General features: G+C 42.0%; 2 protein-coding genes across 2 annotated transcripts; both read right to left on the minus strand.

Annotated features, from left to right (window-relative positions):
- Positions 1-1935: 1935 nt before the first annotated feature.
- Positions 1936-5226, minus strand: atp5pd (ATP synthase peripheral stalk subunit d). The gene is made up of 6 exons (XM_079278251.1): positions 5175-5226; positions 3783-3913; positions 3292-3388; positions 2851-2922; positions 2517-2579; positions 1936-2428 (listed from the first exon to the last, which is right to left on the minus strand). Exons 2-6 carry the CDS (start codon positions 3902-3904, stop codon positions 2297-2299), a joined length of 486 nt encoding a protein of 161 aa, XP_079134377.1. The 5' UTR covers positions 3905-3913; positions 5175-5226; the 3' UTR covers positions 1936-2296.
- A 1350-nt stretch (positions 5227-6576) lies between these two features.
- Positions 6577-8928, minus strand: LOC306784040 (homeobox protein MSH-C-like). Its single transcript, XM_079277854.1, has 2 exons — positions 8435-8928; positions 6577-7847 (listed from the first exon to the last, which is right to left on the minus strand). Exons 1-2 carry the CDS (start codon positions 8853-8855, stop codon positions 7435-7437), a joined length of 834 nt encoding a protein of 277 aa, XP_079133980.1. The 5' UTR covers positions 8856-8928; the 3' UTR covers positions 6577-7434.
- Positions 8929-14049: the final 5121 nt, after the last annotated feature.

The raw sequence follows: 14049 nt of genomic DNA on the forward strand, positions 1-14049 counted from the left end.
CACTTTAACTCTATAGAGACATGTCTTGAAGTTGTAAGTAAATAAACATCAGCTCAAATACAAGCGGCTGCAAAGTACTGACCAAGGTGAACTCAGGAGGTTGACATCAGCTCATATTTCCCTCCATCCAAAATAGTTTTGCATAATTTGCGCCCACAGAGGTGTTGCTTTACTGACCTGTCGTAAATTGTTCAGTCGAGTTGTAAACACGTCGAGGAGGCAGGGAACCACTTCACAAAATACCAAAAAGTGGAGTGTCCTGTCCTTTCAATAAACCTCGAGCCCGTACGAAATGTAGCTGATGCACACAAGTAGTGATTGTTTTGACGCAGTGCTGCACCGTTAGCTAAGCTAGCTAACAGGCAAGTTAAGTCTTTATGAGACTGTGACTGAACTACGTCAGACATAGTAATGCATTATTGATTGTATTCACACGAGAGTAAATGAGTGATTACCACTAACGTTTGGTGAAAACGTCATCCGACCATAACGTAATCCCTGAGGCTAACGTTGTCACTGGATAACGTTAGCTAGCATCTGATGCTACTAATGGCAGTAAACTGTGGTCATGGGGAATTAAAACAACTCAAACACGTCATTTATGTTGAAACGAAAATGTATTTTGCTGCATTGTTGTTGTTGCCTTTTTGACCTCAGACGCAGCTCCACCATGTTTGACACACTTGGACGGATGGTCCGTCTTTCCACCGTTACTCGTTCCTAACCAACGCTGAATGAGAAGTCTCAGTGAATCACCGAAACATGAGCTGAAACCTATCAAAGTGAAACCGTGTCATTGAATAATAGATAATATATTAAAGAAGACATTCACCTGAGCTGATGTTCTGCCGTCAATCGTCTCTGACTGTCAAATAACATACGATGGATATCGTCTATGACGAAGCCCCTCCTATTATATTTACACCAGCATTTTTGGCCAATCAGCAGCTGAGACGCTAAAAAATGGACCAATCAAAATGCAGAACTGGAATGAATGGGCTCTATCCCACCCACATATATGTAACTTAATAGTGGGTGTCCAATGATGGTTGAGCGACACAAGCAGTCGATCCATGATTGGATAGTTTCAGGATGATTGACACGACACCAACCTTCAACAGCAGATTCAATTTCGAGGGTTTCAACTGGACTTCGACATGGGGTGCATCCCAAGTCTCTTATTTATCATTTCCTCGCTCCTCGATCCTCGCTCCTAGCTTGAACCGGAAGTTGTTCTGCACCGCCATATTGGCGGCCGTCCCAAAGCTCTTATTTAGATCGGAGTGAGATCGAGGAGGGAGGAGGGATCTCAGAGGAGCCATGAGCAAGGACGCACGAGAACAGCCTTCTAGGAAGCGCTTTACCATCCGACACGCCCCCTCATTGTTCATCAGTTATGTGATTGGACGCTGCAGACGATCGGACTGATAAACAGTCCGGACACATGTAAACAGTGAAGATTAAACTCAAGCTTCGTATTTGATTAGTTTTCTGATCTGGTTTAAATATATGTTCATTGTAACTCTGAACAAAAGGACCACAAATAACTAACTAATTAGAAATGTCTTTTCATGATCCGTTATTTCCCTCAGCTTTTATTATGGATACAATTAAAGTCAGAGAGAGCTTTTTACATAATTTATCATCATTTCATTCAGTCACGTGAGGCTGATCATTCCCGAGCGTCGGGTTTGATGAGTTTTACAGTTTAAGTTTAACCTGAAACATGGAGCCTAATAAATTAATGTCGGTATTCAAGAGAAACCACAATCATATTCTGGGTGAATTAATGACGCCAGTCACAATTTCAAAATGTACAGACGCAAATAAGTCATAAGTCAAATGCATTCTGCCCGGCAGAAATCGAGACTGCGCTTCTAAACAGAACCGTTTGTTAAAGAGGTAACAGGCTACAGAGAGAAAACACCTCTACAGTGATGATTACTGTGTCTTTATTAGTAACTATTATTAAGTACAGTGATCATGTGTACAGACAAACGTCTCAAAAGTCTCTGCAGCTGTTGAAGCAGACTGACAGCTGTGATCAGCGCATGTGACACAACTGAGGAAAGGGTGTCACATGTCTCTTAAAACAACATTATAGTGAATGTCAAAACGTATAGCTTTTTCAACCGAGATGTTTAACTTTCTGAGTAAAACTATTGAAACACCGCCCCCTCGTGGGCTCTACCTACAATACCACATGCAAACCAAAATGTGTATCAAATAAGCCCATCACAAGATTTCTCTATACAATACATAAACTTTATTGGGAGGTGAGTTTGAGGTAAAAGGATTACAGGTCCGCGATGGGCTTGTGGGGCCAGTAGGGGTATTTGACCTTGTCCAGCTTGGTCTCTGGGAAGGTGTCGTTGAGATCCCCGATGGTCATCTGGTCGAAGGGGATCATGTTCTTGAATTTATCCAGCTGAGACAAAAGCGTTAGAAGAACAGGTTATAAATACAGTTCTCCCGAAGACGTCCATGAAGTGTTCTACTACGACAGATAGTCTCACCTCTTGCTCATACTGAGCGATGCGGGCCATAGATCCTTCAATGTAGACTGATGCACTTTTATTCTGGGAGAGAAAAGTGAAACTATTACATCTGACAATACAAAACAACAAATCTCTGTTACTATTTTCTAATTATTATTCCAAAAATTCCAGTTTGCTGCAATAAAAAACGTCTGTTTCAGTGTTGAATGAATTTCATGATTGATGAACTATTGATAGAATTGCAAATTTTGGTTTGACTGCATTGTTTTCTAATTAAAAGTCAACACAGTTCACAACAATACAGTAAAGCTGAAACTCAGGCAACACACATTTGTTTGCCGTCATCACTTACAGATTCAGCCTCCTGTGCACTGATGGCGCTCGTCTGTGTGTCAGAAGGCTCAGGGATCAGCAGGGCTTTGAACTGTGTGCAGAAGGAACATTTATCATTTACCACTGTAACACAAACCAACAAATGCTGAACAAACTATGTCAAGAATTTCTGGAAAAAAAAAGGAGATTTAAACAGTAGTTTGAATGCTATTATTATTGGCTAAGTGGAGAGCACATAAAACTGATGTATTTATGGTCCTTTGAATTCTCCATTAATTTGGATCCTGATATACATTATCTGGAAAATGTCGAATCACAGCTGGATGCAAACATAAAAATATACCAACTACAACTAAAGTTGCCATGTAGTGCCAGAACAGATTTAAACGTTTTCCACACTTCTTGGGAACACTGAATAATGCTCATGACCCGTTGAATGAACCAGCCAAGTAAAGCTCACCTTCTTCTCAAACTCATCAACCATCCCGGCTTTGGCCACTGTGCTCCTGTAGACGCTCCAGTCGATGGCTGCAGGAGCCTCTGGCAGCGAGGTCAGTCTGGTGTAAAATGGAGAAGACGGAGTTTAACAGACGACTAGGAAGCTTAAGTGAGCAAACAAAAAAAAAAAGACGTCAAAGAATAAAATCGGTACAAAAAGTCAAAAGAATGAGCAAATGTGTTAGAAACATAATAGCGATATAAAGTTAGTAAGACAAATACTGTATTAAGACAGGCACTGCATGTGCCACTCTCTCATTGCACTCACAGCAGACTCCTTTGAAAATTGTCTGAAATTAATGTTTTGCTTATCAGCAAGAAAATACACCATTAATATGCAATTGCACTGTTTGTTGTGTTCTTTCACAACTAATGAACTTCTGCACGATAAGACCAAGTTGGCTTGAGCCGACTTTCAGCATGACTTCTAAAGTCTGTTGTTGTGAAACTAACTTTGCAGCGATGGCATCACTGCGAGTCTTCAGCGCGTTGAACATGCCCCTTTGGTTGGGTGGAATGCGCTCAGCAAACGCCAGCCAGTCGATGGATTTCAGGGCTACACGGCGGCCTGCCATCCTGCTTGTCTGAAAGGTAAGACGGAAATCTTGTTTCGTCCAGTCAACAAAAACATCAAAACAATCCAGGCTACATGTGGCTGGAAAACAAAGGTTATGGAGGTTATGGAGGTAAACCTAGCTCATACTAATAGGATGACAGCCCTGCAATAAATCCTGCCAGAGTTAATGTTAAGTTTGTGTTGGAGCTATTTGACAGTTTGATAAAGAAACAAAAAAACTTAAATCAAAGTCCATTTTTGGATGCTGTAGTTTAGTTTGCAGAATTTAAACAATAAAATTAAAAATTAAAAAACAGATTAAAAAAATATCAGTACAGGAAGAGGCAAAAAGCCAACTGGGCTTATTTGAAGCCTCCACCTATATAATAAAATATTACAATATTACAGAGAACATAACATTAATATGCATAAGATATGACTACGTAAAATATGATTGACAAGATGTCAAGTTGCTAATGAATTGGATTTTGTTGTAATAATATGTTACCCCATTTTTATCAGTGAGGGTAGCATAATGGAAGAACTCGCTATTTTATGTGCTATATATTTTTAAAAAGCACAAAATGACCATAAAGTTGAATCAACACCACCCCTCCAAATCAGTTTCAACAAAAGCTAAACAGTTTAAATGTAAAGTTATTTGGCTACATTAGTTTCAGCTGGGTGTAAAATGTCACCTTGATTACTAAGCGGAGCCTAGACTGACAGAAACATGTTCAATGTGCACTGTGATGCCATGTCGTAATGCAGTTAAACATTTGAGCATCAACTTTAATTTTAATGATTGACTTCAGGATGAAACCCCTTTAAGTTTGTGTTAAACAAGCAGACAAGTGGCGTTAAAGTTAGAACTGAGACATGACTGTCTTCAGGTTAAAGCAGGCCTGAGCAGCTAACCTTAACAATAAAGACTGTAGGACAGCTGGTCCCAAATAGTTATGCATATATTTAACAACCAACAGAGAAGATGAGATGGTAGAAACACATTTTTGACAAGAGACAATCAATGACACCGGGCCCTTGACATTATGTTCAATTCAAGACCGCTGCAAGGCAAGTTAGCGGTAGCTAGCTCCGTTAGCTTGCTAGCCAAGGTCAGTGAAGTCTCACAGTAACGCCAGTTTTATCACAAAAACACCGCGCGAACATTACGTTTACTGCTGAATCTCATGCGCAACAATACACGGATGAGCTGCACAAACAGCTATTTAAACAGATTTTCATTCGATGTTCTGTCATTCAGCAAGCCGCTCAGCTAACGTACTCACCTCGCTGTACAAAGAGTAGTCTGTGACGGGTTGAGCAGGCAGCGGAAGTGCGTTTTCTTCTTCAGCACCGGCAGCAGCAGCAGCTAGCGCGCTACCGCCCTCTGCCGGACGGACAGAGTACAGACCGCGAGTAATACTACCATGTTCGTCGAAAGCTCCAACTTAAATGTACATCTTCACGTAAGTGCTTTAATGGGGACACATCATGAAATGATTCCCCACAATAAACTGTAAGTCGTATTCCTGTGATTTTATTTCGCCTTTGAAGGGGGTACACGATATTTGTGTTAGAGAAGTGTGACAAGAATGACAGACCAACAACATGAATGTTGAACTTTTGTTTTATAATATAACCTGAGTTAAACATTGTTTCATGAAGGCATGATAACTAACGGTTAACCCACTGGTACGCTATGTGACAGTGAATATGGTTACATTAAGTGAACCAGACAGCAGGCGAATTAATAACGTTTAACATCAGCTGCACCGTTTTAAAAAAATATTGCTTTTGAATATCCCCATCTATATAGAAACCAGAAAATAAATGAAAAGAAAGTATAAATAAATATATTTTTAATTCCCCCTCAATTGTATAGAGCTGATTATCTGTTTTTATTTTTTGCTTAATTTTAAAAATATATCTGAAATGATTAGGGGCCATGGTAACAATATAGCTTATATTCAGGTGAATATTGAAAATCGGCCCCTTGAGGTGCGCAGCCTACCACATTTTCCCATTTTAAAGCATTTTAAAGTCTTATTGGAAAGTATTTACGACTGAACAAGATGTGTTTAGTCTGCATGTGCCGCAATGCAAATATATTTTTTAGAAAATTAATGAAATGACCATGCAGGTCTATTAGGTTAGAATGTGATTTAGTTTACAAACGATTTATTGAAAAGTGCCAAAGAAGGCAGTTGTGTTAAGATATTACAAATCATTTTTACATAAACAGAACAGGGGTTTAACTGATGTCGTTGTAGGCTCATTTTTAAATCTCCCTGACAATTTCTTTGGGTGTTTAATATAGGTTATGGTCAACAATAGATTATGCAATTTTGAATACAATGTATGCAAATGTAATGATATTGGGGGAAAAAACATTATTATTGGCCCATTTTCAAATTAGATAAAATTAAGAATTATGTGGGATGACAATTTATTTATTTTTGGCAACAGTGATGGAGGTTTGGCGTGATTGCTTTCATTAGAAATTGCATTAATAAATAACAATTATCTCATCTAAGTATGTACCTTTGATTAAGTCATATATCTTGGAGTAGTGAATATAAACTCCTCCATAAATTCATCCGACTCTACTATAAGTATTAAATAATATAAATAAATAAAACAGTAAAAAGGTTGTACAACGAGTCAGCCACTTTGAGGTTTTGTGTAATGTTTATTTACTAAAATCAGTTTTTACAAGTAACTGGACATTTGGATAGAGTGATGTATGTACACAGTACAGATACAAAGATATTCAATAAATACCACATTTCCTGCTGCTCTTCAAGCGAGGCTGCAGGGCTTCATGAACACTACACATGATTGTATTTACATTTACAGCAAAATTCCTCAAAGAAAATCTATCATCACTCCCATAAAGGCCACGCTGTGAGAGTAAAAAAAATATCTAATACACGTGTTTTTCTAAAATATAATTTTTGCTCCATACAAAAATGTAGAAATCGCGATGCTGTAAAAGGAAATACAAACATTCAAACAGCAACTCTGGCAAACTGCAGTTTTACCAGAAACAGTCGATGCTGAATGAGGAGAAATACTTCAAGTGATACACCGGTCTTAAGGCACTGACATCATTTAAGTACTTTTCTGTTGCTTTCGAACCTGCGCTTCAGTAGATCATCGCCTTCATGTCTGGACACACTTTGAATGTGCATGTTCACAAACTGCGGCGCACGGTGGAAGCACTGGAGTGAGATATGTAAGACATGTTGGTTGAAAAACCTGACATTTGTTTTTGGAGTATCGCCTCAGCAATTTAGGCCTGTGGATGCACAACCCACAGATCTGTGTTAAAATGAGGAGAGCAGGTGAACTCGCTCAGTCCGATTACGCACACAATTACATATCATAATGTGTCCCTAAAGTAATTCAGAAAAATTCTCTAAACTCCGAATATAAAACTGTGTCCGAGTTGAAGAAAGCGCATCATCTTCGTTTATAAGTGTTTTGCGACCATGAAAGAAGACATTATTTTTCTCTTAAAACCATCCACATACACACGCAGCACTACTAAGACAAATAGTACATCCCATAAGTGACGGGTCCGCCGAACAGTCCTGGTACCGGCAGACTGTGCCTCGGGAAGGCGTTTGACGGGCCCCATGCTGGAGAGCCCATGTGCGCTCCGAGGGGGAGAGGCAGCGCGAATGCGGGCAGCATGGGCTTGGAGGCCAGTTTATACTTTTCCAGCTCGGCCTCCTGCAGTCTCTTGGCTTTGGCCCTCCTGTTCTGAAACCAAATTTTGACCTGAGTCTCCGTCAGGTTGAGCGAGTTGGAGAACTCGGCTCTCTCGGCGATGGAGAGGTACTGCTTCTGGCGAAACTTGCGCTCCAGCGCCAGCAGCTGGGAGGTAGTGAAGGGCGTGCGAGGTTTCCTGTTGTTTTTGTGTTTCCTTAAAGCACACTGATTTGGACTTGAGCTCCCTGTTAGAGAACAATCAACAAAGGGAAGAATACATTTACTCTTAATTGTCAGGTGTAGGCTACATGTCAATGTTGAATGCAAACACATGCCGCAGGTAAAAATATATCAATAGACAAGTTTTATTATATGTTTTGATGAAAATATGTCAATATGGGTCAAACACTGATCACATCCACTCGAGCAAACTTTAATCTTAAAGTTGAATCCCGCTTTAATATGTGCTTGCATATATTTCATCTGCAAATGAATACAAAATATATTAAGAATTATATAAGAATATAAGAAAAAAAACAATCTGACAAAGAAGCAAGAATGTGCTTCACATGCTCAGCGGTACGCGACATTACCATAATCTATCTTCAGTTTGTAAAACTCAACAAAGGTTACAATGCAAGAAGGAAATGCATGCAGAGCAGCAGGGGCAATATCAATATGACTGTGACACAACGAGAGAATTATAATTTATTGTATCTGTTGCCAAACTATTTTTACTTTGCTGACTATCGACAGTAGAAGATGACTCATTTAAAAATAAATGTATACTTGAGTTTGCAAAACTCTCAGAACAGCAGAAGGACGGACTTACGAGGCGGAGTAGAAAGGGAGGACGTCTGGTACCAAGTGCTCTGCTCTTTCTCACTGAACTGCGGGCTGTCCTCGCTGGAACTGCTGGAAACACCCTGCGAGCTCTCCGCGGAAACCTTGCTCTCCGCGTAAAGAGTCCTTGGAGAGAACTGCACGCCTTGCCCGGCAACGGGTTTCGGCAGGGCCACAGCTAAATCTGCGGGGGAATAGGAAGTCCGACAGGTGGTCTTCTTGGAAATCAACGACTCGACGCTAAACGCGAGGCTGCTCCGCTGGGGTTTGTATCCTTTCTCAGTGGTCATGTCTTTAGGCTGCAGATCCTCGCCCTCCGTATCCGTCTCCTCACTCTGATGAAGCTGTTTGGCGTCCTGGGACTGCGACCCCTGCACAGGATTCATCGTGACACGAGGGGATGGGGCCATGCACCTCCGTGTGGCCCGTTAGGAGGAATGGAGTCGCCGAGGTGTACAGTATCCAATATGCGTCTCTGCGCTGTCAGCGGTGCCCAGTAGCCTTTACGCGCTGCACGGGGTCGTCTATAAAAGGACAAGGGCTGTCCCCCCTCCACGCTCCCACCAATCAGCTCGTCGCTTTGGCCTCGTGACGTCTGCAAGTGCGGGTCTGATTGGCCCGCTGGCCCTCGAAGGGGAGATCAAGAGGCCTTTGAAAGGAAGGAGAAGTTAATCATACAGACCCCATGCGGCGCGGGACTATTGATGGCCCTCACAAACTGGCTTAGACCAATTTTAGCGCAATTAACCAGTGGGGAGGATCTCTCTTGACCATTTACATCCATTAGCCGGGCTCTCCGTCGGTACTGTTCGTTGGATTATTCTCACTGTAAAGCTGAGCAGGAACTAAAGAGTCACATGTCAAATCAAAGGGATACTTTTATCAAAGGAGAAGGGGAAAAAACAAACAGCAACATGTATTCAGTCAACTGATTAAAATAGAATAAGCACGCAGAATTAGATTTCTAGATAAGTATTCTAATCATGTGACTGGATACAAATAGTAAAAGTAAAACAATTCAGCTGGGAATCAAATAAGACAAGGTGCGCAACCGGGATGGAAATTGATTAGGAATGACTGTTGGTCACACAGCATTACAGCAATTTAAGGCCTGTCATGAGCTCCTCTCGCTTCACAATGGCCTCAGTTGAGAAGCAACAGGCGTTTTCTTTCTCCAGGTCATACTATTTAATAAGCCAGACAAGTTGTGTTTCGCGAGGCGCCAGGCTCGGCAGGATCAAAAAGGAAGATACCTCGGGGAGAAAAAAAGGCGACGGTTAACTCCACTTAACCAATTGTCCTCCAAATATTTCATAGTCCGCTGCATGGAGCTGGGAGGAAGCAGCCGCTGACAGTTAACTGTTTCACGTCTCGTCTCAAACTGACGAGGGTGGGATTCAATTCACTTCGACATGTTTCAGTAAAATGATGACGACTGCAGCAGCAATGCAAAACCTTCATCGTCATCGAGTTCATCACGACACCACCACGGACTTTGCAGCAGGTGACAAGTCCGTTTTGTTCATTCAAATAAATTCATTTGAAATTATTGGAAAGAATTGTGGGAACATTGTTTTTCCAGAAGTATTCATTACGTTTCCATTCCGATTCGTTGTTGCTGCTTAAGTTGAAGTATCGCAGTGTAAAATAAGTCTACAAATAAATGTCCTGAATTTCAAATTTCGCTTGAGTCGAAAGTAAAGTTAATCAGTAAAATGTACTTAAAGTATTACAAGTACTGATTACTCATATTCATGAGATCATTCGATCATGTTCACATTGATTTAAAATGTTTCCAGTATGTACAGCTGGTTGAAGGCTACTTCATATGTTGGACAATTAAAGCATGAATCAATCCTATTTTAGAGGCTGATCACATGTTTTGTAAATAAAGTCTTATAACACATAAAGTAAGAAGTAAGGTGCATGTAGTGGACTAAAAGGTATAATATCTGCTTGGATGAATGAAGTTGTTGGAGTTAGTTCTTCTTCATCCCATGATAATTATGTCCCTTCAAGAGGCTCATTGTTGGGGAAATGTAATCTCCTAAACATCCTTTAAATTCTTCCCTTGCAGCATGTCCAAGCAGATATCACATTCAGTGTATCAGCAGCACACTGTGCCCTCCTGGACCTCATCAGCACAACCAAACACAAGAGAGCTCCACACTCAACCCTGTCAAATATATACGATCGGGAAGTGATTAAGTGAGGACATGGATTGATCCGTGCCAGTTGTTAATCCGAGACCTTCACTTTTTCCCCCGTAATTCACTTCACCAAATGACTTCATTAGTCCTCTTCATCCTTAGTTGGATGAAACAATGAATACTTAACCTATTAGAAACCACAAGCGGTTGCTTATGTCCTGCAGGCCCATCAAGCAGCATATGACTGTCATTGGACTGGTGAAATTAGCTGCTGTTTCTCAACAAAAGACAAAAAAAAGAAGACAGAATTCTTTATTGAGATCACTAATGCTCGGCCTCGTGCGAGCCCTCAGGTGCAAAGAACCCCTCATCAAGTAAGAGGGGCAGCTTTGGTTGGTGATTCAACTTGAGTAAATCCTGATGTTTGAGTGCGCTCCTTCTATCTGACAAAGCCGGCCCCCTGTCTCCTCACACACCGGGGCCTCTCGTCAACCAGCTGGTTTGGGTTTAAATCCCAGCGACCGCGTACCCTTCCCTCTGTCTCGTGTCCATAGTGTTGTGCAAGAAGGAGGATGAGAGTCCGGGGCCCGCGGAGCACGCAGACTCACACAGAGATTCATCCGATACAGGTACATCCAAAGATCTACACAAGAAGTACAGTTACCTCTCCTCCCCTGGTGTTTGGTGCAGTGTATTTAGCTCCGGGCCCCCTTCTCGCCTACCCCAACAGACATTTATGTAACAGCATGCAGGCAAGGGAACTGTGCCAAAAGGTGTTCGTGAGTTTGAAAGCAGATCTGTCCTTCAATGTCGGCGCATGCTCGATGGGAAGCCCTTTTCCCCTTAGCTGGCACCTGAAACAAGAACTTCTTCTCGCGTACGTGCACGGGCCATTTTCAATGCTCGATTCTTCGGTGAAACCACTCAGCCAGTTGCTAAGGAAACCACGTGAGAAAGCAACATGTCCTATCGTGCGTTTGTTTTCTTTCAGAAGGTGTCCCAGTCAAGGCCATACTCTTCAGGTGCACCGGCGGATGAACTCAGACTTCGTGGGAGTCCAGGTGAGCTGGTGTCTGTCCTCCATCAACAATGTGTGAATTCCCAGCTGTAGTGAGGCCCTCTGACAAACAAACCGATCATTTCGAGGAGCGAGCGAGCTGTGGAACCCAATCCCTGTGAGATGTGTCGACGGTGGCACAAAGACATACAGGCCTCAACGAGATGGACGCTTTGCTGACGTGGCGGCGCAGACTAGACGGGGACAAGCGAGTGTGCCGCTCTCGGCATCGTCTCGCCACGTCACTGTCGAGTCACTTTTCTGCAGGAAAGGAACATTTCTGTGGTGGAGTTTAGTCTTCATTTCTACATGGAAGCAAGAGGTAACTGTTTATCTTTCCGTGCATTGTTTTCATTTTCCTGCCTCTGTCAAAACCTCGACTCGTGTGCCTTCCTCGCATAAGGTGGGCAGCACGGCACGGCCCTCTGCATTTAACGGCAGTTTAAATAACAGTTCTTGGGGCTGCTCAACGCTGTGGAAAAATATCTTGACCTTTCATTTGGCTTTACAAGTTGGTCCGATCCGCATCAGACCCGCTTCAATCCTGCACTTAAACGTTGGTTTGACGTTTTCTGCCAAAGCCACTTCCTCTTGCGGCATCAGAGCGCCCTGCGTTTGAACGCAGCGTAATGAGAGTCTTGCCGGGCTGAAGCGAAGGAAGCAAGCTGCCTTCGTCACAACTTCGTTTTGTGGACTGTAAAAAAGCAATCAGGGGATGGAGTGTCCTGTGGTGTTATAGCTGCTGTTTTTAACTCAAACCTAAACACAACAGGGTTTATTTCTTTTGACTGTGGTGGTTGCATTTGCATTGTGAGCTCAAGCTGAAATGAATGTTTGCTCATATACTGATGGCTACATTTAAAAAACTTGGACGCTGTTTCCAACTCTTCAAAAACAGATGTTTTTGTTGAGAGGGTTCCTCCTGAACTCCAGTAGAGATTGTTGAGGAGGAAAACCACGAGAGGTGACAATGCAATCGGCAATTTTGTCTGGCTTGTCGTCGGCCATAGAAATCCGCATTCTTGAGGAAAGTCTCGGGACAATGCGAGTGGGCGAGTTAGGTTGAGGACTTGGGACGAGGAACATTGAGTGGCTACGCCGTGGTCTCATTTACAAACCGAAGAATTTCGCCACAATCTCATACGCTCTGAGCAGCCAAAACTGTAAAGCAGGAGATTTGAGGCAGAGAAACGAAACAAGGCAGCAGCATACATTTTCTCTTTTACTACATGGCTTCAAATCCCAGCGAGGCCAAAGCCAGCAACTATTGTTTAAATTACAGCAATTTGGTACATATAATAAGAAATATTTTCTTTTGCACCTCATGAAACTGCATTAGCTGTTATGTGAACGGGGTGAGGAGAAAATAGGACATTTGATGCAACCAATTTTCTTCTTTTTGTGTAATTTCCTTATTAAGTTCAACAGCTGAGACGATTATTCTTTGTAGTTGGACGCAGGTAAATTCACAGTTCTTGGCAGATAGATTGCATTGATAAGTTTGCAGATGTGTCACTTTATTGCTCTGGCAATGAAAAGAAAACAATAATCATCACACCAAAAAAATCATTGAAAATTTTCTTAATTGTGGTGATAGAATGTTTCCAATTAACAGGCCTTTTATATCAGTGCTTCATAAGATTAAATCATAAAATAAATCACAAAATAATTTGGTTACATTGAAATCTTAACCAGCGCTGCAGTTTCTGATAATTGTTTTTGGGGTTAAATAGATGTTTCTCCATATTTGTTGCTTTTGACTCTGAGAACACATGTCGGTCAATTTAAATTTGCTCAGACCATAACTTCCTTTCATTTAGTTTTAAATGACAAACAAAAGTTTGCAACTTGTTTCAGCCATATTTTACAAGTCGACAAAAGCTTTTGAGTCAAAGTGGTTGAATGCCGTGTGGATCCTAATCGTCGATGCCTGTCTGATAGTTATAATGTTATTGCAGTCACCAAAGGTCAGAACAAATGTGTGTGTTTGAATATCCTGAGATTACAATTTCAAAGTCCTCCCCATGAGACGTCGAACAATGGAGAGGGTGGGAAGTTTAAAAAGCGGGGTCTCTTTCAAATAAACAAGCATGGGTTGATCCTGAATAGGGCTGCTACCGAGCAGCCGGATTGGTTCTCAGAAGATCGAGAGGAGCGACTGCAGGCTCTCTTCCTCCTCCTCCTCTTCCTCCTCCTCCTCCTCCTCCTCCTCCTCCGCATCCCCGGCTCCCAAACCAACAGATGTAGTAAACACAAACAACCTGATTGAGCTTCACAACTATATAATTCAGCACTTTGCTCCGTTTCTTTATCCCACCTTTTATCTGCTCTGTGCTCCCCCTTTCCTCTCCCGCTGAACAGAGCGTGGACGGGAAAGTAGATGGGGGGTAAGAGCTC

This window comes from Melanostigma gelatinosum, assembly GCF_949748355.1.
Source record: "Melanostigma gelatinosum genome assembly, chromosome: 11".
Taxonomy (NCBI): domain Eukaryota; kingdom Metazoa; phylum Chordata; class Actinopteri; order Perciformes; family Zoarcidae; genus Melanostigma; species Melanostigma gelatinosum.

Bases quoted from the DNA above. Each gene is read 5' to 3' on its own strand.
- atp5pd (XM_079278251.1), bottom strand. From the start codon at position 3,904: ATGGCAGGCCGCCGTGTAGCCCTGAAATCCATCGACTGGCTGGCGTTT. The intron at 3,389-3,782 runs GTTAGTTTCACA...ATTTTACACCAG, and splicing joins AGTGATGCCATCGCTGCAAA to ACTGACCTCGCTGCCAGAGG. The intron at 2,923-3,291 runs GTGAGCTTTACT...TTCTGCACACAG, and splicing joins TTGATGAGTTTGAGAAGAAG to TTCAAAGCCCTGCTGATCCC.
- LOC306784040 (XM_079277854.1), bottom strand. From the start codon at position 8,855: ATGGCCCCATCCCCTCGTGTCACGATGAATCCTGTGCAGGGGTCGCAG. The intron at 7,848-8,434 runs GTAAGTCCGTCC...GTTCTCTAACAG, and splicing joins CTCCCTTTCTACTCCGCCTC to GGAGCTCAAGTCCAAATCAG.